This window comes from Trichoplusia ni, chromosome 8 (genome assembly GCF_003590095.1).
Source record: "Trichoplusia ni isolate ovarian cell line Hi5 chromosome 8, tn1, whole genome shotgun sequence".
Lineage (NCBI taxonomy): Eukaryota > Metazoa > Arthropoda > Insecta > Lepidoptera > Noctuidae > Trichoplusia > Trichoplusia ni.
Genome location: NC_039485.1, coordinates 11,258,371 through 11,284,922, shown reverse-complemented (window position 1 = coordinate 11,284,922; position 26,552 = coordinate 11,258,371). Strand labels below are relative to the sequence as shown.

Here is a 26,552-nt window from a genome sequence, read left to right as displayed (position 1 = left end):
TGACATCGAATTGGACTGACACGGATTTACGATAAAGAATACTTACTTACTTACTCTGTTGGCTCAGCGACCCAAAGTGTGTCCTGGCCTCTGATACGAGAGAACGCCACCTTACGCTAGGTCCTACGCAAAATCTTGGGACGAAAAAACGCCGAAATTGAAGAACTCGCAGCCATCCCCAACATCATTGGAGAAATAAAAGCTCACAGACTCCGTTGACTCGGCCACGTCGAAAGGATGGGAGAAGATCGCGGTGTGAAGAGAGCGTATCTGGGACGACCAACAGGTAGACGCCCTGTTGGTTGACCCAGGTATCGCTGGAGTGATACAGTTGAGTCGGATCTTCGGCCGCTTCATGCCGATGACTGGCGAGAAGTGGCGAAGGATCGGGTACGATAAAGAATGATATAGCAAACCAATTTGTCCATTAAAATACTCGAATGCTTTTAACGTGCTTTATAAATATCGCAAGCTTGGACTTGGATTCGTTTTGTTAATGTCTGTGGTTACAAATGGCAGTCCACCTTATACCTATACAAAATCCTTCGTATAAAGAAGATAATAATGCATCTGTATGAAATTCAAGGATGTAAGTAAGGTACAGAATAGATTTTAGAGAAATATGTAAACTTCATCAAAAGTAGCTGACATTGTTTTCAAACATTTTTTAATAATTTGCTCCACATCTAGTGTGGCATATTAGCTAGCTACGTGATTGGTAGACTACTTGACTACTCGATACAATGTAACAAGTGATGTCTCATCTTTTTATTTTCATACTATTATTTCAACTTTCAAGTCTCTATACTACAGTAGACTACACAATTAGCGTTTAGCTCTAGAAAACTTTTACTAATTCCTCTAATTGCTGCTTATACTAAATACTAGTCAATGATAGGGCTAGTGCATCGATTTTGCAAACGACTGTTGGCAGTCATTGTTTGTGAAGGGGTGAATTAATACACGTAGGCTTTAATCGTCTAGGTACACTGCTGGCCAGAGTGGCCAGCTACATGCTACCCAGATCCCCGATTCTGCTATTTACAATGGCCGATGAATGAATCGCAATTGGATTAAATTTGAAACTATTTCTATTTTCTTAAGCATTTTGCCAACACAATCATTGGAAAATAATTGTATTAACAGTGAGAGTTCCGCCCCGTACTTGATTTCCAAATATTGTGTTGGAAAAATGCTTATAAATGCGAATGCGAATAGTGCCAGTTTAATTCAATTTCCATTCATTCATCGGTCATTGTAAATAGCAGCATTGGTGAACTGATATCTAGTCTCTTTTGTTGCGACAAGTTCTATCAAAGGAGTTTGTAGTAGGTATGTAAAAAAGGATTCACAAGTTACAATTTTAGTAATCGTAACTGAAATTTATTGATTTTCTTAGACTAAACAACCAGCTAAGTAATTGTCGAGGCTTGAAAGTTTCCACGTAAATAATGCAGATAGAGTACATTAAGTATATGATGATTAATATTGTCTGTTCACATCTGACCTCTGTACTAATAATTCCGAGTATTTTAAAGACACATCGATTTCTTATTATGAACACTATTATAGCGTATGTAGTTACATATTTTTTATTTTAGGTCAATGAGAGAAAGTCATAAAAATTTCCTTTTCGAATTTAAAACATAAAACCTTCGTAGTTATTAAAACTTAAGACTCCTATCAAACTAGGTGAGCGAAGAATGTTAATAAAGACAAAAAATAGGTAACCAACACGACAACTCTAAAATAAAACAGCAAACATTAGTTCAACACCTACATATTGGCAACGATACAAAATATAAAAAAAGAAAAAACAAGTGAACTAAGATAATTGAAATTCTTAGGATTTTTTTTTTTGTAAAATTCTTACTCAGTAAGAAAGCGATTATCATTTTATTCTATCAAAATATGTGTTTAGTGATCATTTTAGTATATATTGTACCTAAAGATTTTTTATTATTCCAATAGTTCATCATCATCATCATCCACAGCCTCTATCCTCCCACTGCTGGGCATAGGCCTCCCCTTTCTCGTGCCAATTTCTACGGTCCTGTGCTAGCCTCATCCAGACTCGACCTGAGACCTTTATTATGTCATCTCTCCATCTTGCTCCCGGACGACCGACGCTTCTTTTGCCTTGTCTTGGCCACAATTCTGTCACCGCCTTAGTCCACCTGCCGTCACTTCGTCTGGCCAAGTGGCCTGCCCAGGTCCACTTCAACCTCATTATTGTGTCACCGACGTCTCGTACTTTGGTTCCTTTTGCGGATATCCACATTACGGACTCGGTCTTAAAGTTCAAATAGTTACTAATGTAATTATTACATTTTAACAATTGTTGTTGTATACAACAAATTGTTGAGATAAATAAATGGATAACAGAGTGGTTGGGGTCACCAAGCCAAACTCAAAGGGTTCGATCCCTGCGTAGAAAGCATTGTGTGATCCACGATTGCTTGTCCTGAGTCCGGGTGTCTTTGTGCTTGAGACGTGAAAACCCCTGCGACACAAACATTAAATTTCTTAAGTTGCTTTTTTTAAAGGAAAAAGGAGAAAGATAATTTAGATAAGGTAATTCTGTGATCTCTTTGATTACACTGAAAGTAAGTTTAATGTCAAATTTCATAAACCCGTCACTCACTAGCCGCTTTTCTAACTAATCATTAACGACCAGAAGTCATAGGTAAAAGTTAGTAAATAGCTCGGCGAAACATCCGTTGTTCCAGTTATGGTCGACGTGCGTTATTGAAAAGGATGTATGCGGCGCCGACGGGCGGGGGTGCGCGGCCGCGCGCGCGCTGACTGATGTGGCGCTCACTTTCTATTGATTTTTTTAATGACAAAGCGGTAATTTATTTTACTCGGTTATGGTAAAAAAAATAAACCAGTAAAAGACTTATATTGTTTGCTAAGTTATTTAGTTTAGTCACTTGTCGATTCGATTCTAATATTTTAACATTTTCCCCCTAAAAAGCTTATAAACAAAATTATCTTTAACAAAATTATCGGTATTACCTCCCAATACCATAATAAAGTTGTATTTCATCTTTAATAGACTTCAAAAAAAAATGACCATTAGTTTCACGTTTCTATGACCGACCATGTTCGTTGTAAAGAAAATCAATAACTACATACAATGTTGGCTATTTCGCTCTCCAAAATCTGTAGGACCATTTGCATATTATGTACCCGTTCTATCACATTCAGTTATCACGCATAATAGATATTGTTTGATAGAAAAAAAAAGTTAAATATCTACCATCTGCCTACCCCATAGCGTAGGGTAGCATGGGGCGCAGCTGCCGGCGCACGCGCTCCACAATAGACGCGATCAATGAACCCGGCACCCCTCGCCCTCCGGCAATCAGGTACCGTACCGAACTACCTACTTTTTTGAGAAACGTAGACAGAAAAAGGAAAAAGAAAAAAATAACCAGCTGATTCGACAGCTGATTCTCGTCATACCTGAGATGTCTTGCACTGATTTAATGTGTAAAGATCAGTGAAGACGTCTCAGCTTGTCTGGAAGCTGTCTGAATGCTGCACCTGGGTGTAAACATTTATGCATCGACGTTCTCTGTCTCCAAGTTATTTATTATTACCGAAATTTATTCCGTTTTTTTATAACTCTGTTAGGAATTTTGGTAGTTTCCGAACTTATTTAATCTAATTTTTGCTATCATTGTTTGTATTTTTATCTAATCTATAATTGGGTTTCTATATCAGTCTTATTTTTAAGTGTGGTTTGATTTTATTTGTCACTAGCGTTTTCGGGATTGAAGAAAAATATCAGATCAGTGATAAAATTAAGTAGGCACTTGCCAGTAACTTAATTTGTATATCTAAAATAAAATGTTTGATGTATATGTCCATCACCATAGACTTGGTTTGTTATTTAGAGTGATACCTATCTAACCTTATCTATTGACATACTTGGCATAAACATAGTTCGGAAATAGTTAGTCTACATAAGCAAATAAATCGACATTTGCCATTAACAACAATCAAGTATTGTCAAATGATCAGGTGCTATCAACCGATTCCAAAACACCTCAAAATGTAACTGTAGAAGGAAATAGTGTGTGATTATGAATCGTGGCAGCGATGACGTAGAGGAAGCGATGGTTCCACATAGTGTTCACAAGAACAATACGTTTCCCACAGCCCGGGCTCGAGCACTCGCTTCCGGCCCGACACACGAAACCGGCCATTGATTGCAATTGACAATTATAAATATCTTGTGACAATCACTTGTTACATATGGACTCGGAGGATCGGAGATGAATGTATGTTTGATGCAGGCTTCATTCATAATATCGATAGTATATTGATACTTTCTATACTGCCATTCATTTGAATAGACGTGTATCAAAATTTACGAACGAATGAATTACAACAGTGTTCATAGATTGGTCAAATGGTCAACGCTTGTGTTCAGGCTAACTGCTGATACGGTTAACTGAGACATGGTTACTTGGTTAGCTTAGTTCCTTTTTGTAAATTACGAATTCATCTGAATCCCTTTAATATCCAGCCATCATCCAATTCTATTAAGAATACGTGTACGTTTCGCAGTATGTCCCATTAACTTATTTACCTTAAGACAATTTGCGATTAAAATAGAATAGAAACTGCTTGTTAATTGATAAGCGGGAATCGAACTGGCGACTCCAGGCGGTCGAGCAATTAATCGCTGCGCCGCGTTGTACCAATGTGTGTAAGATCTTAATCAATGCTCTCAACTTTTCCGGTCTTTGAATAAAACAACAATAAAGTTGTTTAAGACGATCCGATCATAATGAAGAAAGGTTTTGTAATTAAACTGCTGTCATAAATAGGAACTAAGTACTAGAGAGTATATCTAACCTTTATAGCAAACATAACATAGTATATATCTACTTAAACTTGACTTAAGCCAGCTCTGAACGGTAACAAATATTAGATCTACTTTTATCCCTAAGTTCAGTAACCCGGTCTAGATTTTAGGATTCAACAAGTATAAACACGGCTAAGTTATTGGCACATGTGAAGTACTAGTTCGTGTTCACAGTACAGTATTTTGGATAGGGAAATATGGAATTAAGATTTTTTATTTAATTTTAAGAACCTTTTAAGTCAACCAGACAATTAGGCCTAGAACCTTATAGTCTCTCGGAAGTATAGAAAAATATATCTCAGTAAACTGAACTATCTACAAAATAAACTAAGTAATTTCGTAGGACGATAAATGATTAATCAAATAAACCTTTTTAACTGCTCGTATTGACTAAGTCACTCTCTTAAATAAAACATAGTCTTGTAACATTACCAATTCTCATAATAAGACTGACGGAACTTATAACAACTAAAAGAAATACATAGTCAAAAGCCACCGAAGGTCGACTTGTAAACAGTGTCACTAAACGTTCTATGCTACGTCATAAAAGAGCCTTCAATACACTGTTGACCGTCCATACAATCGACATAGCTAACTGGCTGACTATTGTTTTGTTACAATTCGCTGTTGCATCACAGAACCGTTTCGACGGCTTGTACTGTGATAATATTGTAAACTTAAATTTCTTGGTGAAAATACTCAATTTTTCCCCTACCATATTTTGCTGAAATAATGCTGATTCTATATATTATATTTGTCATCTAGCTTATGTTTTAAATAGTTAAGGTATTCAAGAATGTAACATACCTTAACTCCTACCTAGTAACTAAACTTGGCGTGAGATCATTGTTCAAAAATTTTGACTAATTAATTACCATTTATGATTATTTACGCGTGTCTCCGTATGCTCCTGTCTTTGTTCCAGTTTTCAAAAGATATGCGGCTAGACTGTTACAATGGGCGAAAATAGGTAACCTATGAGTGCGATACACTTCACAGGACAAACGGAATTTTATCCCCATGGATTTGTCAGTAAAGCATAAAAATATTTCCATTTTGTTCAATTCCGGCGGCTATAATTTTGAAAAATACATATAATTTTGCAATGTGTGCTTTCAAGTAAGTCGTATTGAAGACCTAAACAACTGTGATAACGAGGCATATCATTAAGCGTGAGTGGAGGGTAGCAGGCAGTAGGGCATGGTAGGGCACGCAACGCATGTGGCCGGGACGGTGCCGACGCATCTGGTGACGAGGGGGGCGCGGCGGGGGCTAAAATTAGTACCGGAGCGCCACGTGCGCTACGAGCGAACAAGCATCAGTCCGCGCTCAACCACCACGACGACCGGTCGCTTCCGCACACACCAGTGTTTACAACTGTAACTTAACCTACACACTCGTGCGGCTCGTAGCCTGGCCTACCGCGACAGCGGCGGCAGTGACAGTGTTAGCAGAGTGTAACGGTGGCCGGCGCGACGGAGGCGGTGCAAGGCATGTTGATGGCGGGCGCTCTGCCGGCCGAGTCCGAAGGGCTGCTGGCATTGGGCGCTCTGCCAGGCCAGAAAGACACAACCTGGACCAAACTGTTTGTCGGAGGGCTTCCATACCACACCACGGATAAGAGCCTTCGAGAGCATTTTGCAGTCTATGGCGACATCGAAGAGGCCGTGGTCATCACAGACAGACAGACCAGCAAGAGCAGAGGATATGGCTTTGTAAGTTCTTTTTGCACAAACTTTGAAACTTTAATCTAAATTTACTTTCACAATCTGTAATTAAAAGAGCTACTAATTCTCATGAAATGAAAGCATAATGTGAAACTGAATTGACACGTAAACTTTTAATGCTCGTGCGCAGTCGACTCGCGTCGGCTCTGAAACTCCAACCGTATCGCACAGTTAGCGCGTTATCGCACCTCATTGCTACCTACATTATACCTAACCCACCGGCAGCTAAGTACATGTACAATACAACACATACGAGGTATATCGCGAAATTACATCAAACACGGAAGTCGTTCCACGCAGGTACAAATGTCAAACTAAGTTGGTGCTGAAAATAGTGGCAGTGATGCGCAATTGTTTTGAGATGCATCATCACTGACGGCTTCGTGACAAGGCGGCGCAGCGTCACGTCGGGCCTAATGAACATAATGTGCCAAATAATAAATGTCACGGGCATACTCACGTATCAAAAATATCTCACAAACTAAAATACACCAATACTCCTTGGCGAATTATTGTGTGAAGAATGAATTAGCTGCGCGATATAATTTGATGATTGGTAACCAAGTTATTGGCTTTTTCGCATTCACTATTATTTCTAAACAACGGACGCAGTAAGCGACGCTTTTTTTCGATGCAGCTAGTTCAATGTAATAAAGTTTGAGGCTTTTTGTTTGGTGCAGCGTGGGGCTCGTGGGAAATGAATCACAACCCCATTTTCAATTCGTGCTTGGGGTGGATGGACCCTGAGGGAACACAACGCGTAGCACCCTCGCTGTGACATCCAAATAGCTGTAATAATCGCAATGCATCGTTCGTAACACTTTTACAAATTATTGTGTTATAAATTCTGTTTTCGACGCTACATGGTACGCATGGAACTTTTTAATGTAATGACTGCGTTTCCATTAAACATTATGTTCTACACATAATTTATATTCTACACAAAAAGTAATAGCAACCATATTATTTTTTAAAGTGAAAGCCCGAATTGAAATAATAATTTGACTATGCAAACTAAATTATTTCACAAAAAGAGACAGTTCCATACTCTTTGGTTTAAAACGAAATGCCTTGAAATCTTCTAAACCATAAGAAAGATGACCCCAAAACTTTTCTTAACCCCGTAGATATACAAATCTAGCATGTTCCTACTTAAAGGAGTATTCACTTCATAATTTCTTTAGTTCACATTGTAATGTATCTTCACTTACTAAGTAAGTACGTAAAGCCCTTTGCTCCACATAGCCGCTGGCTCGGATCGACAACCGCCTCCTGCCGGGACGTGCTGAAGTACTCGCGAGAAACAAAAGACTGTCATCTGATAGCGTACGGGAGACAACTAACAACGACTGTTGAAAATGCTAAATTAACACGCAAAATGCTATAAACCCTTAAGTGTTTGAAAAAATTATGTTAGGTACCCAAACTTAAATACGTTACAAATTAAATTTAAAATACACCTATTGAAAGAGTTCTTGTGCCAAATACGTTACAAATTAAACAGGTTTAACATTTAGATCATTGGGAACAAATGAAAAGAAAACGAAAGTATTTATTAAAAATGAAAGTATTTTGAATAAAACCCAAAAGTAGTAATTATTAATCAGTAGATAGCGTTGTTTGATGACGCACTATGTCGATACTGTAACAATTTCACTTAAAATCGGAAATTTGTCAATAATGATATCAAAGTTGTCTGAAATTAAGTGAAAATAAGTAGCTATATGCAGCCTGCATCAGAACGCATTTAATCCATAGTTCCTTCATATTTGTGAGAAAGAAAAACTAAAATTTTATACTATTTGGATAAATTAAAGATGTTCTTTTATGACACCTGAAACACAAGCTATACTTGGCTATATTATAATCATTTCTAACAAACACAAAGTTGTAGAGAGTCTAAAATCCAAGGTAAAAAAATTGTCTTTACCCAAATTACAATACAATAAGGTTTGTAAATCAATGCGGCCTTGTTTTTGTTACGTGCATTTTTTTAACGATCTGTCATCGCGTTTTTAGAACACAAAATTTTGTATATATTTTTTATTAATGTAATTATTTCTTTATAATTAAGAAACCTATAAGAAAAACCGTATCATGAATTGTTTTTAGAAAATAATAGGAATCTATTTTCAAAAGTATAAAGTTGATATCGCGCCATACCGCGTTTATATGGGCGGGCTAAGGACACGCCTCCTGTGGCTACGGGCTACGTCGTAGACTTCTAAGGCTGCTATTACATGCTTAAAGAATCACGAACATTCTTTCATATTTTCCATTATTCGCAAGATTGGTTATACGGAGTCAGTATTTTTTACTTTAATATTAGGGAACATAGGTATGTGTAAAGTATATAGATTAGTTAACAGATTGATGCATCATGTTTTATTTATAAACTATTATATATAAAATCCCCTTCTAAAGTCCTTTGTAGGGCTTATTTGGTTACAGGGCTAAGGGTCAAACACGTGCAATCCCTTTAAAGCTTTGTCTCTATTATTGACTGGCGTACAAACACGCGTTTGTATATGGCTGCATTACACAATTAAAAGTAATTATAGTTCCCCTGAGTAACGAAAGTGAGTCTGTAAGCGAAACGGCTTCAGTTTGCCATTTTACGAATTTCAAATCTTTACAAAATAGATTAAGAAAACGAAGCCTGTTTGGCAAACTCGTAAACTTTTGTTATCGTTCGATAGTTTAAAAAAGAAAACAGTAAAGGAAACAAAAAACGAACTGCGATAGCCTCTTGAATTGACAGGAAGCTTCGAAGTCGGTAGTTACATTGTAAATAAAGTTTTTTTTTTCATTGTTTTACGAGGAATTTGATAACCAATCTTTTAAGGTTTTTCAGGGCACAGTTGAATGCTGACAATTTATACAGCTAACCTGTCAATTGATACAAATATTACAAACTAGCTGTTGCCCGCGACTTCGTCCACGTGGTTAGAATTTTCCCCGTTTTTCCCACATTTTCCATTGTATCTTCGCTCCTATTAGTCGCAGCGTGATGTTAGCCTATAGCCTTCCTCGATAAAGGTCTATTCAACACAAAATATAATTTTTCAATTCGAACTAGTAGATCCTGAGATTAGCGCGTTCAAACAAACAAACAAACTCTTCAGCTTTATATATTAGTATATAGAGTATAGAAATAAATAAATTTTATTTTGCAGTTTTAGTCGTTTACTCGTGTTCTGTAGATCGATTATTAGTGGTACTGATTTCTCAAGGCCTTAATTTTAGTGGAATGTAGAATTCAAAGCTTTACGACTCTACCTCCAGTATTAAAATAATGATAGTCTTTATCTAGACAATGAAGTGCGTTATTTATTTATCTTTCTGCCACTAGGTAACGTCGCTACGGTCGTAGTTATGTACACGTCATCAGTGGTTTTTGCAATTTGTATTTACATGATTCATATCGCTTGGTTTGTTAAAACAAAATGAAACGTTTGATAAAAAACGAAAGTGAACTCTATGTTCAACTATTGTCACAAAAAACAATTGTTTATAACTTTCAATTCCATTAGCAACGCGTGTGCAGATCTAACTTTTTTTAGGGAGATTAATGTCAAAATTTAAAAAGGTATCAATTTTGTACTAACTTTATCTTTCTAGAACGACGCGAGGAATTAATTTTAGATTATTTCGAGGTACTGCATAATAGTAACACAGCTAGTGATGTTCGAAAAGTAATATTCAAATGCGGTGCATTCTTGTCATGTTTCACGTAAACGTATAACGTTTAAAATAATGTATGACTACACTCGATAAGTTGAACGGTAAGAGATAAGTGCGCACTCAAATGTAACTCAGAAAATTTTCTTATGACAATATTATGCTAAAACATAGCGATAGTTATGTGAGAAATTCGATTGTCATATAATTGAATAGATTCCCATGATGTACTATTTCAATAAAAAATACATCAAGCCTTAAACTTATTTAAAGATGAGACCTGTTGATTGCCTGAATAATTAAAACTGTTTTTTAAACGGATCAATCCCAGTGAGATGGGTCCTAATCACAAACATGATGGTACATTATGTTATGTATCTTGACTTCAAATTTTGATTACAAATATCGAAATAAAATGTCGATTTAAATAACATAAAATTGTGTTGTGCAATCTTAAATTACAAGGCCAGTAACTGCCGTGCAAATGTTATACGACTATTTTAAATAAAACCAATCATGTATTTTATTTGTAGTACAAATGATTTTAAGCGTACGTTTATTTGGTACCAATATTCCATTAAAATGCAACAAGTTCTAAGCAAATAGATGGAATATAACTTGATTGCTCCTAAGAGATATTTGTAGAAAAATTATACATTTGACCAATCGTCTCACAAGCACTTAGCTCTACGTTCGATACATTACGTTATCGCGCGCCGCACCTAACTACGATTTGTACGGTTTACTCAGGTTATAAAGTCTGCGCTAAACCGAATCATATATTGAATTTTACTTGTTCCTTTGTACCGGGGAAAATTAACATACAATACCTACTGAATTCTGAAATTCTCTGTGGATATTAACGTTGTGTACCGCTTATCACTGTCACAATTTCGGCTTGGTTTGCATATTCGCGTCTTTTACAAAAAAGCATAAAAACTAACAAATGGATCAAATATACAAAATAGAGCGCATTTATATTTCTAATTATTACAGACTTTCGTTATCTGGAGGTCATCGTGTATTTGCTTTAGACCCGCTTTCCATTTAAAATGGAACCCGCGATGTTTTATTCTTTTGTTTACATTATTTGAAGCGTATACTAAATCGGGGGACACGGGAGGTCAATTCAAATTGGTCGACTCGATAGTTGGAACGCCGAGGTGGCGACCCGTGGCTCACGCATGCATTACAATAGGTAATGTTGGCTCGACGTCATCCTTCAATGTATTCGTTATTTAAATGGATTCGGTATAAATTACCTCTAAATATGGGCAATACTGAATTAAACTATTGTTTTCAGGTAATCATGGGTGACCGAGCGGCGGCGGAGAGAGCGTGCAAAGACCCTAATCCTATCATAGATGGAAGGAAAGCAAACGTGAATCTCGCCATTCTCGGAGCCAAACCCCGAGGGAACCTGGCGCCAGGTTAGTGACACGCTTACCTTATCAATAGTGGAGATAAGTAACACTCGGCTACGGGAAATAGGCCAGCACCGTCAACGCATTGAGTATTGCTGGAATAAAACATGGCATAATAATTTAAAATCGACTGTATACCTGTTACTCGGTAAAAACTATAAGGGGAAAAAATAAAAATATTGCTGATCTGCAGCGAAGTTGTAGAATTTTCCTAAGGTTAAAGAAATCACCAATGTAAAAGAAAGTACCCTATTCCAAACTACTGTCTAAACGATTCAAACATTTGATCCTGTGCCTGTTCATAATTTGTTTTACAAGTAATTTAAAAGATATCAAAAAAATAATATAGACGCTAGCTCACAAGGATAAATCACTACCTAATCTTTAGAGTTCCAAGGGTTGTATAACCTCGAAAAAGACGCTTATCAACGCTCAGCTGTTTGTAAAAGGAGCAGTTTTTTGTAGGAACAAACGCACACATGATTATTTTTTGTGTTTCGCCTTCATTTTCGAAGTCGTGTTGTCAACGGACAAAAAATGGTGAGATCGCTCCGTGTGAGATACAATACCATCGTGGGGGTCAGCTGTACATGTGTGATGTGCGCATTAAACATTTATATAATGGTAATCGTTACCGCCTAAAACCTTAGAAAATATACGAATTGATATTTATCCGTGAGTTTAAAACTAATGTTTGGGTACAATATGTTGTGTTCATTCTGAATTTAAAAGAAGCTATAGGTATGCAAAAAAATAGGTAGTCTGTAATCAGGCCGTAGACAGTAGAGCTGATTTTGTAGGCAATTTGTAATTTAAAATAGTAAAATCTATCGTTTTACCAAATTCAAATGAAAATATCAGGTTGTCCTCAAGTACACACGACCGAGTAGATTCTGATAATAATGAAATTAATTATTGCTAACTCACAAGTGGGACGATTTATTTATATCGCTCGATTATTTCGCGATATCAATTCGATAGTAGTGCTCCCGTTATCAACTTATTTAATGTTTATCTCTGAGTGCCGGTATTAATTAAGTGCCATTGAATAACCTGGAAGAGTTTATAAATTAACAACTTAAACAAATCAAGGAAGGAAGATTAATAAGACAACTATAAATATTACTTTCTATTAAGTGTTAGTATACCTTTGACAACCAATTTATAGTCAAGAGTTTTAAACGAAACAAGGCAAATTAACTGCATGAGAAGTAACAAGGTGATTTGGACTGTAGAAAAACAACAGAGCGCTGTTTAAGAAAGCCAATCAAATATCAAAGCAATGTGCAGAAAACAATTAAGTTACAAAATGTATTTTGCTAATCGTTAATTTACATAATCGCTACGAAGGAGCAACAAGCAATATTCATAGCTTTAATTATGTACCTATAAAGCAATGTGCAACAATACCATTAATTACAAGCTATTGCGACTGTCGCAGTGACGTGTCGAACACAATAGTAATTAGTACAGTGGACCTCGACGACACAATCTACAACAAACAATAAACCTTAAGACCACCACTTAGGGTTTTAATTAAACAAGTGTTTTTCAAAAATTTCGTTGCCCGTTGTATCATGAATATGGGGAGCCAACCGTTCCGCCCCCGCCGGAAGTCCCTAAACGCTCGGAAACGGAAGTGCTCGGTATACGCGGCTCGCTAATTGATTGCGCCCTACGGACACGCACGACAATCCTTGCAAGGTAACATATTGTAGCCTTTGTACAATCTCTGCATCTACATGCTTAACACAGGAAATAAAAACTTTGAAGGTGTTAAACATCTTACAATTTCCGAATACCCTACTTTAGTTGCTTAATGACATCGTTCGACATACGTAATCGATAAATAAGTGATTTATCATAAGGTCATTTAGTCTAGTAATGCTGACAAATGAGGGCCCGTCTTGCATATCACATCGATTGATAAGATCTGATAGATTAATCAAAATAAGCACATGACTAAAAGTAATGACTATGAGGACTACTCTATTTAAGGGCTTCATTTAATGGCTTGTACTGATGGTCGTTCTGCATCAAGAGTCGCAAGAAATATTATCTTCGATTTAATCTGATATGATTATAATATAGGTAGTTAGGTACGTACAGCACACGTCTGCAATTGTGTATATGATAACAAAAGAGTTAGGTTTTCTTTGGGGGCCTTAAGCGGCGAATGTTTAAAAGAAAAAGTTGGAATATCCTAACTCGAGCTTAAAAGGCCCTTAAAACCAATTGTTAAATTCCCAAATAATTTGTTTCCAATTAGAGGTAAGCTGATTTTTGCATTAGTCTTCACAAAAAAAAAATCAGTCTACAACGGTCTAAAAAGGTTAATAATATCTTGGTATCATCAAGCATTAATGCAATATCTCTGTAAGTAGGACCGAGATATTTCAGTTTATTTTAATACCCCAGATCCATTAATATTTTTATGAATGATTATACTATTTCATTCATGTTATTAAAGTAATTACAAATTCTGTAATCAATTCGTTCAGGGCAACCGCAGAGCATATTGGCAGAGATTCAAACGATTCAGCAGATAAACCGATTCAGTGTAAGCAACCATCACATGGTCAGTAGACGACTTACATGAATGACACAGCATAATGAAACTTCCGCGCATACATAATCAACAATACCTTGATAACAACTCATGCCACATATAATTTCATGCAAAAGACCATTACGCGCTGATTGTCCAGTAAATTGACCCTGTACGTTATTGTGCAATTTTGTCGGCTCATATAGAATCCATCCCCCTTGCCAAATTTCCTATGACTCTAAAGATATGAAATGTGATTTCGACACATACTTTATCTGGAAGACACTACAATGTTTTGGACGATTGATTTAATATTATTTACAGGTTTTCTTTGGTTTCTGTCTTGTTTATAATGCCGTTCAACGAATTCATTCAGGCAATCCGTCTAGATAATAAATGGCCGTTACAAAAACCTGTTTTTGACGGTGGGAACAGCTGATCGTCTGATCTTTGTTAGATGTCTGAGAAAATTAAAGAGCGTATGAATGGATCCGCATCCTTGCCACGGCAACGTTTGCTGGAGGTCGCGGCATTGTTCGATGTGTCGGGTAGTGCACACATTGAAAACAGTTGCGCGGCTGCGCGGGGAGGGGTGCTACACAATGGGTGCGGGCGCGCATGACGAGACACCTGGTTCGCTATACCGGCTATGCCATATGCCACACTCCCTGTTGTGATATGCGCGCGCTCCGCGTCCACCGCGGCAGCTAAAGCGCGTGCCAACCCTAACTACATATATTCATCGTTCGAATCTTCGATGCGTTGAATTTTGTTCGCTTGTTTGTTTATAAAGGCAATTTTACGCGTTTTGCAGTTTATGTAAAATTTAAAGCTAAAATAAAACCCAATTCTTCTAATAATTTACTCAAGTTGAACATTTATAGGGTATTTTTCTCATAAACGGTTATAAAACTGTCTGCCTTCAAGTAATGAGTTTCGAATCAATTTTATTTAGGTACATTCTAAAAAATAAAATTCATTTTAGTCTCTAGAAATGTTATCTGTTTTTAGTTTTAGTACAATTTTATAACCTTAAGCACACTTTAGCACTTAATTTTGAAAGGAAATTTTCAACACTGTTATTACCTTTAGATAAAAAAGAATAGCAACATGGAAGACGAAGATAGCACTTCGAGAATCATAAGTAATGATGTTTCTGGAATACATAACTAATTTTGAACGACGACCTCCGTGGTCGAGTGGCGTAGGCACCGGTTTCAAGGCTCTGAGATCCCGGGTTCGATCCCTGGTCAGGTCAGTGTAAAAATTCATATTTCTACATTGTCTCGGGTCTGGGTGTTTGTGGTACCTTCGTTGTATCTGAATTCCATAACACGAGTGCTTTAGCAACTTACTTTGGGTTCAGAACAATGTATGTGATGTTGTCCGCATTTATTTATTATTTTAATTTTACTTACCAAAGATATTTAATAGGTAAATAACAGTCAATATCTTATATCAACAAATAACAATATTTAAAGGAATGTTTTCTAAAGCAAACGCTTCAGTATAGTTCAACTCTGGAAACAGTGCGGGAAACGCATTAAATCTGCCGCCGCAGAGCCTGTTTAGTCTACGTTCTGTGTCTTGTAAAATTGGTTTATACAAAACGCCTGGGGCATATTGTGTTTATTTACGAAGCCCTTCAACCGTGCACCTTTACACTAAAATACATTGAAATAATATTTGTAGTTCGCACGCATACTGTGTAGAACACGTTGCGAGATGAGATCCCCTTTAATCTAGATTCGGTTGATGTGATTTCAAAAGAAGTGACCGTTGACTAGGCCGGTTTTAGCGACCGTTTTGTCCTTTAAATAATGTGTGTGCAACGCTTTTTCCGTTAACTACAGAGGGGCTGGGATTTACTGTAAAAAAGTCCCGTGCATATAGCTTTCGGCTTAGTAGCGTTCTTGTGTACAATGTTTAGTAAAATGATTGATAATTACTTTTTTTTTATTTTGGTTAAAGTACTTACAGTACAAGAGAATGATACAATGATTGGTAGCTAAGTGATTTAATTTTTCTTTTTGGATGGAGTCTGTACTACACCTAACAATGGTATTATAAGAAATATCTGAAGATATGTAGTATCTATTTAATCTTTGGATATCTTAGAACAGAATAATATTTTTTATGGAAATCCATTTACTGGATTTGATGGAGGCGTAACGGCATGTCCGTCTTCGGCGCCCGCGCATCGTGGCGCGCGCCAAAATAAATAACCAAACGGCGGGATTGCAGATAGAAGGGAATTGATATAGATTTTAGAATACTATTTAAATATGTTGTTATCTGTTTCAATTAATATATTTAAAAGTAATGGCATACAATCCAAAAGTCATAGTGTCCCAGTGACGATACAAGTTTTTGTTTGATTAGGTGTTTTATTGAATTTTTAACATAAACATGTTGGAGACTGAATGTTGGTGTTACATTGTAACGCGGCGGTAGGTATTGTTTACGTACATAATGTACACGTTAACTGCTGTGGTAAGAAATTTGTGTAGCCCAGTTTCTAAATACGTCGTAGTGGTTGCAACCAATGGACGATTTCAGCGGGCCTGGCGTCGATTATGAAAACATTGTTAAAGTTTTATTATATGGGCGTGTTGATGAAGGCCGAACGGGGCACTTGTCCAAACACACGGGGCGACACTATGAATTATTAAGTGGAACGAGCACCGCAGTAATCGATTCACACCTGTCTATGAACGACTCCTATTAGAAAACATTCGACCAATGTCTAGCAGTTTTTACGCCCCTACCTATCTTATAAAAATAAAATTAAAATCACTAATTTAATTTAACTTTGTTATTTCCAAAACTCAGACATAACTCCACTTCGCTTTGTTTCGATGTAAGTACATGCTGTACAAGGATTATGCACAAAATGGTCTTTAAATAAAATACCATGGAAATCTTTATTGGCTTTCATAATATTGAGTTGAAATGATATGTCAAAGGTATGATATATTCAATTTTGCAATTAAACGTAGTTTCTTTCATTCAAAGGCTCCTATAAAAATTTAATCTATTCTGTAATTCAGATTGATCAAAAATATGCGATGTTCCTGCCTTTCGGAAATTGAGGGTAGTTTCGAAAGTGAGCAATAGACCAAACCCGCCTTTTTATGTACCTAACCGAAAAAGACTTTGAAAGTTTTGGATACGAACAATAAGTATGGAAGTCATCATTGATTAATGGATTTCTTGGCCCTTTGCGGTGTTGGGAAGGGGTTGTCCCTGTGTTTGGAATTGCAGGCGGATCGCGTGCGCTGGGCGCCCTTCGTTTGTGCATTACTTATGCATGTGCCCAAGCCCCCCGCAGTGGCTAACACACCCCAGCTACTACTTTTATTTAGTCTTTCGGATTTGGGCTATGAATGCTCTGATGGGCTCCGACACCACACGCTCCACTTTTTTAAACACTCCAACAAATAGGTTAAGCTGGTCATTTTATTTACTGTCTTTTAAGTTTTCTTTTAAATTTAACTATAAAAACTAAAACTGTAATTTAAAAACCAGCATTGATATATGCAGGTACACTTATTTTTTACCTTCTTATCTGATTACCTAGCACAGCTACTAATAACCTACCTTACCTACCTATACTAGGTTATTATATAGATAAATGGTTATCTATGGAAACAAATGTTAATAATGCTATAAAATAAGTATTATTGGAAACATACGTATGTAGATGAAGGTTATTGATAGACATTTAATGAAAATTTAAAAACAATAGCTTCATTCCATTTTAGTTTTAGAAGCAAAGCTTCAAAAACCATAACCACAAATCGATATGTGGCGAGCATCGTTTATAATTGTATGAAGCGAAGCCATAATGGTCAGGCAGTGGCGGTCGCGTGGACCGTGATACGATCTCGCTTCACACCAATAGCTTCTATCTTTGTTTTATTTGCCTTGTATAATTACCCACCACCACAATGTCGCTTTGATCTGATTTCAACCATAAATTAGTAGTAAAACTCTTAGAACAATAATGATTATTTACTTTTAACTACGACTGTAAATTGTTACGCATTTCTATTGAAAGGGAATACAGCTAATTCAAATTTATGACTCTTCTTTTGAGACCTGAACATTTATTGTTGTCTTTTTCCGTCCCGGTAATTACATTTACTAGATGTGGAAGAAGCTACCTGGTAGCAATGAATGCCATGAATTTATGACTACTCCCTTCATTACAGTGAAATAAATTAGCTGTAACACTTTCACAACTTCATTCTGGCATCTAGCTTTCAGATATTCTAAAATTCAAAGTGAATTAGAAGTAACCAGATTTAGCCTATGTAAAGTGTACCTACTCAGTGATAAATTAATTTGCGACGTCGCCACACTAATAACCTCGAAGTTGTTGAACACGGTCCAACTAAATAACGGCGTCTTCCGTATCTTACGGATGTGTGGCATCTGGCCCGAAAATCTTAGTTAATTTCATGGCATTGCGTTAGACACTATCCATTTACAGTCTATACATGCATCCTTACATTAGCAAGGCACTATTATTGAGGTCAATTATCTTTTACATATTTGGACTTGCTATTACGTAATGAGCAATTTATGTTTACCTTTATTCCAAAATCTTAGTTTTAAACTTCGCGGCGTAGCTTGTTGTAGCTTTACACTCCTAGCTCCGAGCAGTGACCCCTGTTAACACAGGAACACTTCACTGTAGTAGTTCCGTTCCCTTTGTCACCACCTGAAACTCGATCCCTTGCCATGACTTCCGTACGAAGCCCTTCGATCCTCCGATAATCCTTTTTACTTTGTAGATAACATACGACTTAGCTACACTGTAAACCATTTAGAAATTTGTAGAACTATTCTTTTGTGTTTCCATGTTCACTGTAGGAAATTGGTCTATTCTGTTCCTACTCATGATCCTCGTCAGATGAACGCTTGGAGCTTTCTTCGTGTCTTAATTATTATTTATGTACAACAGCTGGCGTGCAGAGGTTGGTCGAGCGCGGCTGAGTCCGTCCGGCGAACGACGTGGTTATTTATAAAACAGAGTTGCGTCTCGTTTTGTCTTCGGCGCGCTCTTTATTTTGTCTAAATATACGCAGTTTTGGGAACGTCGTCGCGGCCGACTCTGCCGCGACACCAGTATTGGCAACGAGCCAAAGCCTCATCTTTCCTCGCAAGCTTATCTTTTGTCGGAACCTATACAAAGCATACGTACCTACTTATATGCGTACAGAAATATTGTGTGCAGATTTCTAAGTTTAAATATAAAGTGAAATCAATAAGGTTTCGTAGGGACATTGAAAAGCTCGAAAGTTATGTTTCCAATTAGTTACTCACATTTTAATGTTGGAATTATAACATAATAACGAAAACCTATGTTGGTTATCCGAAAGAGGTATAAAAGCTATGCTCATTCTTAATTATTGCGCACGTGTTTATCCAAAAATAAGTGTCCCAGGAAATTGTAAAGCTACTGGGAGGCACACGATCAATCGTAATGGTGTCGGATTTATTTTCGATATTGTCCAAGACGACAGCGGTCACATCAAAGGTTTGCCAAACACAAAACCGTGACGGCCACGCGTAAGTCCAACACGGGCAGTTTGGTCATACAAAACTGGGCCACGACACATCTAGTTCTATTCTCGAACCGATAAACATAACACGACATATTTTATCTACAATGTATTCATGAAACCGTGTTCTTATATTAATGGAAGGTATTACATGAATTTATTGAATTATTTTGGCTCCAAAAACACGTTTAAATTCAGGTCTGAGAGAAAAATAATTAGGTCCAGTTATAGATGGTTTACTTGTTTTTTAAATAAGAATTATAATTATCTTCCTAAATGTAAGCATTACATTACCTATTTGGGTAGAAATTTTAATTGTAATAGGTTATGGCATTGAAAATATATAATTTGTACTTACGTTAAGTCGAGTAGTCGTAATAATATGCTCTTTCTATCCCGCTCCGTTCACTCGCGTCTAAAATCGTATTTCCGTAGAATCCTTACAAGCGACGTTAAGCACTTACTGTCGGCCTCACAGTTCGACGACCTGCGCTCAAGAAGACGTCCTGGACTCGAAAAAAATAATATCAGACGGACATTCAAAACAAAGCTTTAAATTAAATCATAATAGCAACACCTACATGATTGTCTGAAATATTATTAAGAGAGGTCACGTGTCGTGACTAACTTCCAAGAAATTTCGGCAACTACTCCTGATTCATGGTGTTTTAGCTTCAAATCATGTTTTCAGTGGGTGGTAGGTAGTATTTGTTATACATTGTTAGAAAATTCAACCATTCGGCTTTTGTATTCTATTTGACAATCGATTACGGCTTAAATCTATCTGGGTCACATAACTACGGGCAACAAAAAACTATTGCGCTACATTGGGGCCAAATGACAATAGACAAAAATGGAAAGAGAAAAAATTAATGAATCAAGATAAGCTTTGTGGTGGACATTGGTTCGACCTCGGCCGTCAAATGGCATGGCATCGATCGAACAAATGCGGTGGCACATCACGAGCCCTATCGGTACGGCACGCGATAGCCTTAGACTTTAAAACTGATCAAACCTAGGCACAAATATTGGTAGATATTTTTTATTCTCCTATAAGAAGGTTGTTAAGTGGAAATTAAAAGATCCACACTTAGTGATGCCCATTTGATCATCAAATGAGACGATCTTTCAGTTGGCTTAATAAGCACTAAAAAAAGAGCAAGGTCACTACATCTACTATCGAAACAGACGAACCGCAACACCATCCGGAGAGCTTGCGGATGTGATCCACTGTAATCACCGGTGAAATTTCACCACACAATAGCATAGGTATAGGTACACGTATATTTACAGGCCGGTAGAGGTCACGCTCTTCTGAATTTTAACCATTAATCATAGATTATGTCGTATCAAAAATAGCATTACTGTGATTGCACATTTCCTAAATGAGCGAGGCATCATTGAATTTAATTGTGCCTTTGAATTACTAACACTGATCAGATACCCGTAATAAACATATTGCATCAAGTGCTTAGGCACCCGGAAAATGTGGTTTGCTTCGCTACCACAGCTCATCGACATCAGTGCGCCCGATGCCCTGACTACAATTTAGTAAATGTTCATCGGCCTGTGCCAAAGATCGAAAGCCATTTATAGCAGTGTTTGTCGTCTTCTTTTCAAGAGGTATGTCCGTGGATGCCGGTGCCCGGGCGGGCGGCGAGCGACTAAAATAGATGCCGCCTCGCGCGACTTAACAATGCAATAAAAAGAAATTAACAGTGACGTTGCCTGAGTTAAGTTGACTCTCGTGTCATTTGGATGCGGTCCAATCTTCTCGTGATATATTTTAGTTTGACTCTGCTCTAGCCACTTCCGTTAAGTGAGACTGAAAATAACATCTTCACAAACGTTAATGATGATAGACTAATGTTGATATATTTTTCGAATTTCATATCCTAAAGAGGATCCTAGAGAGGTCGCCACCTCGTTAATGTACAACGACAACATGATTATAAATTATTGTTTTTTTCAGGTTTCGGTCTAGCTGCAGCCGCAGCGGCAGGGGTTCGCGCTGGCTACCAAACCGTGTTACCTTCACCTTACGGGTGAGTATCCCCATCGGCTCAATAAATGTACCATATATGTATCATGTATCAATGTTCAGTGGTTCAACACTTCAATATTTGCCAGCACAAGCGGCGCCGCATGCCGCTCTGAATACATCTCACGAGACAAAAATCAGAATATAATGGTTGAAAATTTTAATTCTTCATAAACATGAACAATACGTATTATACTTCAAATCCAACCTTCAACTAATCCTGTCAGTGTGAAAGGACTTAAACATAAATGGTAGATAGTTTACATTTGTTATGTCATCTAAGTTTATGATTACAAATAGAGGCTATCATCAGATATAAACAAATCATGTTAGGTAAGATTTTCCCGGGAAATTCACTGTATCAAATCAGGTCCAGGTTGAGCTCCACATAGTAAAGATATAGTTTGCTGACTTTTGTCTCGGTAGATGAGGCGAGCGGCGTCTCCGGACGGCTAGCGGCGCGGCGGCCGGCGGACCACACCTAGACTAAATTATCAAACATTTTCACATAGGTATCTATGGCAAGCGTGAGCGTGAGAGTGGATTTTTTTTCGTTTTGGGTGTGAATTAGTCGATTGGGTTTTTTAATGTTTACGTTTTACAAAGCTATACCGGAGCATGGGCGGCGCCGGCGGCGACAAAGTCGGTCGCAGGCGCCGCCCACCGCCATCACACTTTACGCATCGTTCTCGACACTCAATGTTTTCTTACTTTTATGTTTTATGCCGTGTTCGTGTAAGATTTTGTTGATTTGAATTGAGTTTTGTTGGTGGTGGATTTCGTTTAATACACTTACTAAGTAATTGTCGTAGTGCGGCGGCGGCGGAGGTCGAGCCGAGGGCGCGCTGTGTGTGCGTACTGCGTAGGTGTGAGCGCGCTCTCGGCCGGGTTGCCGCCGTCGCCGTCGCCGCCGCTGCCGCCGTGCTGTCTAACATGTGCATTCCATAAAACGCGGCTCGACCTGCTAGGCATGGGCCTGCAGCCCTCGTGTCCCGGTTAATTACATTGACGTCCACCCGATCGATGCTCAGCCGAGGCCACCACGCCAACACAACTGTCCATAATGTATTATTCAAAGACACTTTGGTTTTAATGGAAAATAATCAAGTAAAAGCTTCAATCGAATTAACGCTTTTGTTTTCGTATCGAATTAAATGGGGTTTTTCCGTCTACGGATCTGTCGATTTAGTAGGTACCTAACTTAAGAATTCCAAATTATTGATTGTAGGTTAAATTTTTTACCAGTTTTATAAGTAAAAATTAAGTTAATTAATAGCATTAATAAGGTTTATGCCAATTGTAGGTACTTCCAAACACGTAAATTAAATACTTATTTTAGAAATTAATTTAAAAACGCTAGCATTTTACATTAAAGATATATTAGGTATTGCATGACATTATGTACTTATATGTTTACTTTCTTTGAAATACCTTGAAAGTGCCATTTAACATACGAACTTTTTATAATAGCTGTCAGATTAATTAGTAAGTGATTGTGTTTTGTATTTTAGTAGATGTGTCAGCTCAGCTTGTGTGAGTGAGTATATTATAATGCCAGTTTTAATAATGCTGTTTGTTTTCACCTACTACCTACTATCATTATTTCTTTCAAAATATAAGCATACTCGGGTTTTAGCTAAATGTATTTACGAGCTCAAACTATTTCGTGACGATAGTGTAGTTATGTGATCGTAGATTGATATTAGACATGTTTGAAATACTTATTTTATCAATCACATGATAGAAATACTCATATCAATAAAAGGGCAACAAAAAATGTATTTGGGGAAAATAAATATTTCTTCCGTTTACATTAGGCATCATGTAGGTATTATCCGGTTGACAGTAGACCACAGGTGGGCGTATAAGGCGGGCGGGGCGTCTAGGCGGGCGTGGAACACGCATGCGTATAGCTTCCGATTCCTGTACCATGCTAATTCTCACAAAATAGAACAAACAACAGTCAATCTGTCTCTATCACATCTCATGGTGATAGAAAAAGATAGACAATTGCATCATAAAGTGGTGCGATGGTTAATAGTGTGGATAAGAAGAGCTCTCTAAAAATGCTGACACGGCAGAATACGAGTTGAGATGCTCTTGTGCAAACTTGACCGCCTTCACAAGCAAATTAAGCACAGTCATCAGTTTTTACCCTTATGCTTACTTATTGATGAATCTTTATGTAAAAGTCTTCGATTTAAAATGGACGGAGAATTTAAACTTAATAAATTGATTTGGGCAAAAACAAGGGTACAGCAACTAGGACAATTTCTATATAATTTTACTAATAGTTGGCAATAGCATTATGTTTCTAAATTGTTAATCAATAAGATTGACCTTAATTATGTTCTGTCGGCCGTTCACAACGATGAACCGATAAGTAGGCAAATACTGAGTGATCCGGATATTTTGGTCGAGGCGGAGTACCGACCGTTGTATATTTTTATTAAATTTTCTTAAACTTTTCTGGCAATGACGCACGGCGGCGGTTCCGCAACGGCGACATAGGCAACCAGTCGCATACTTACATAATTATAACAGTTTATCGATGTCTACTAACATAACAAATCTATATGCTCGTGCCTGTCAAGGCTGCTGGGGCTAGGTATAGTGTGGCAGTTTTGAACTGTGTTACATATAATATATACGTTGTCACCTCACTAGTAACGAGGCTCTGTGAGAGGACATCGCGGGTGACACGTAGGCGTTAAACGTGCAGTTTTGTTTAATCTGGAAGTTTGACGCTTATTGCTAGGGGTACATTTTACTAAACTAATGTTGTACATTGACAGGTTGTCTCCTGGATACGTGTATGGGACTCCTAGTTACATGAACGCGATGAGCGGGGTGGGAGCAAGCGTGGGTTCCGGAGCTGGTGGCTTGGTGCAACTGCCTCAGCTGCAGCATGCGGCGGCAGTAGCTGCTGCCAACCATTTGTATGAATATCAAGCTGCCGCAGCCCAGGGCGCGGCGGCATACCAGCAACAATACGCTGCCGCCGGTTTCGATCCTTATGCCACAGCCGCCGGTTTGTATAATTATGGTACATATTAAAATTTTGGTGTTACTCTTATCGCCATAACATAAGTTGATATTCATACTGATCGAATAAATTACTCATACCAAATTCATTAAATATAGTGCATTAGGCGACAAGAGGTCTCTTATAGTTGCAAGAAAACAAATAGAATTAAGACTCGAAATATTGATTCAAATTCCAGTTTTATTGCAAAGTATTTTTAGGTATAAATAAACCTATGAAGTCGCTTTAAGAGAAAATAAATGTTTAGTAAGTCAAGTTGTGAACTGCACCTAATCAGATATATTTTTAGTTATGAGATGTACTCGTTTCAGCAGCAGCGGCAGCAGCTGCTAGTGGTGCCGGCTACGTGTCACCATACTACGCGCTGCCAGGAGGTGGAGTTCAAGGACCCCTGCTACCCCCGCTACCATACCCCCCGCAGCTCCAAGAAGCAAGGATGCAGTAGATTTGACGTTCAAGCGCTCGGGGACTTTACTGGTGACAAAGCATGTCAGCTGAACAATAACACTAGATCTGAATTTGTAAAAGAATATCTCTGTTAATACAAAAGTATCACCAGTAATGTAGTCATTACCTAATAACACTCGTTTATAGGTCTGAATGCGAAATGGAAATTAATAATGACACAGCTGTTAAGGTAAACGTTCGGTGCCTTTTGTCGGACAGTAGTAAAATCGTTAGCAAACCATGTCATAAGAAAAAAATAAAGATGCACTAATGGAAGCAAGGCCAAATATTTAGACTAAACGTCTAGAATCTAGTTAAATCCGTAAACCAAATGTTAAAGAATGACCAAAGGCTATGAGTTTTTTTTATTTAGAAGTAGGACTGGAACCTAAATAACCAGTAATGTTACGTACTAATCTGTACGTATGAAACCAACCTATACGATACCATTGATAAAGATAGCTATGTTGAAATATTCTTGCCTCGTTCGTTAACTTCCTAACATCACATATTTTTATACTTATAGATGTAATTAGGTATATTTTCATAGTAAATACCCTTCTTAATCGATTACCTGTATATATTTAAGAAATTTTACTTACATTTAAAGCGAAACAGCTGTTAGATGACAATAATACAAATATCAGAGCTCTATCATCAGTTTTATAGATTACATTGAAAGGAACAAAGTAATAGCAGAGTTGAAAATATTATTTTTTATACTTGGATTATTAAATAATACTTTTTTTCGGTTTAGAAAATTTTCAATGACGTTAAACTACGCAATATCGCGTGTAACGGTTTGAGTTTTTTACCTATTGTTTGCCTGGAAAGAGAGCTTGTGCAAAATATTTTAACCTCAGTTATGGCATCTATTCCTAATCGCTTACAAAACAACTGCAAGACAGCTATTAAAAAGGGTAGGCATTATTTAAATTAAATATTCCTGCTTGACACATCACATTTTATTATTTAACACTTATTCTGTAGATTCCCTATTACCTAGCTTTTTAATTCGTTAAGATTGTAATACTTTAATCCAGTTATCGGTCTAACGGACGCCTCATAAACGAAACCAATGCCTCAGTCAGTGATATTCTGATTTCATTTAAATCTAGATGCAAGAATATATGGATAGGGTTAATTCTTATGTTTAAATTAATACTAAGATTAGGTACTACATACCTAG

At 37.4% G+C, this 26,552-nt stretch overlaps 1 protein-coding gene across 2 annotated transcripts; it reads left to right on the top strand.

Moving 5' to 3' along the window:
- The first annotated feature begins 6,179 nt into the window (after window positions 1–6,179).
- On the top strand, window positions 6,180–25,654 carry LOC113497033 (RNA-binding protein 38-like). Of its 2 annotated transcripts, none has more exons than XM_026876470.1 (5): window positions 6,180–6,594; window positions 11,591–11,717; window positions 21,802–21,874; window positions 24,666–24,901; window positions 25,231–25,654. In XM_026876470.1, the coding sequence occupies exons 1-5, from the start codon at window positions 6,373–6,375 to the stop codon at window positions 25,359–25,361; spliced, it is 789 nt and encodes a 262-aa protein (XP_026732271.1). In that variant the 5' UTR covers window positions 6,180–6,372; the 3' UTR covers window positions 25,362–25,654. The 2 variants fall into 2 exon arrangements, with proteins under 2 accessions (XP_026732271.1, XP_026732270.1); XM_026876469.1 differs by having other exon boundaries at window positions 24,666–24,916.
- The last annotated feature ends 898 nt before the right edge of the window (window positions 25,655–26,552 follow it).

What these genes read in the sequence shown, in the direction of transcription:
- LOC113497033 (XM_026876469.1), top strand. Translation starts at nt 6,373, where the DNA reads ATGTTGATGGCGGGCGCTCTGCCGGCCGAGTCCGAAGGGCTGCTGGCA. An exon ending in AGAGCAGAGGATATGGCTTT is followed by an intron (nt 6,595 to 11,590) that starts GTAAGTTCTTTT and finishes TATTGTTTTCAG; the next exon opens with GTAATCATGGGTGACCGAGC. An exon ending in CGCCGGTTTGTATAATTATG is followed by an intron (nt 24,917 to 25,230) that starts GTACATATTAAA and finishes TCGTTTCAGCAG; the next exon opens with CAGCGGCAGCAGCTGCTAGT.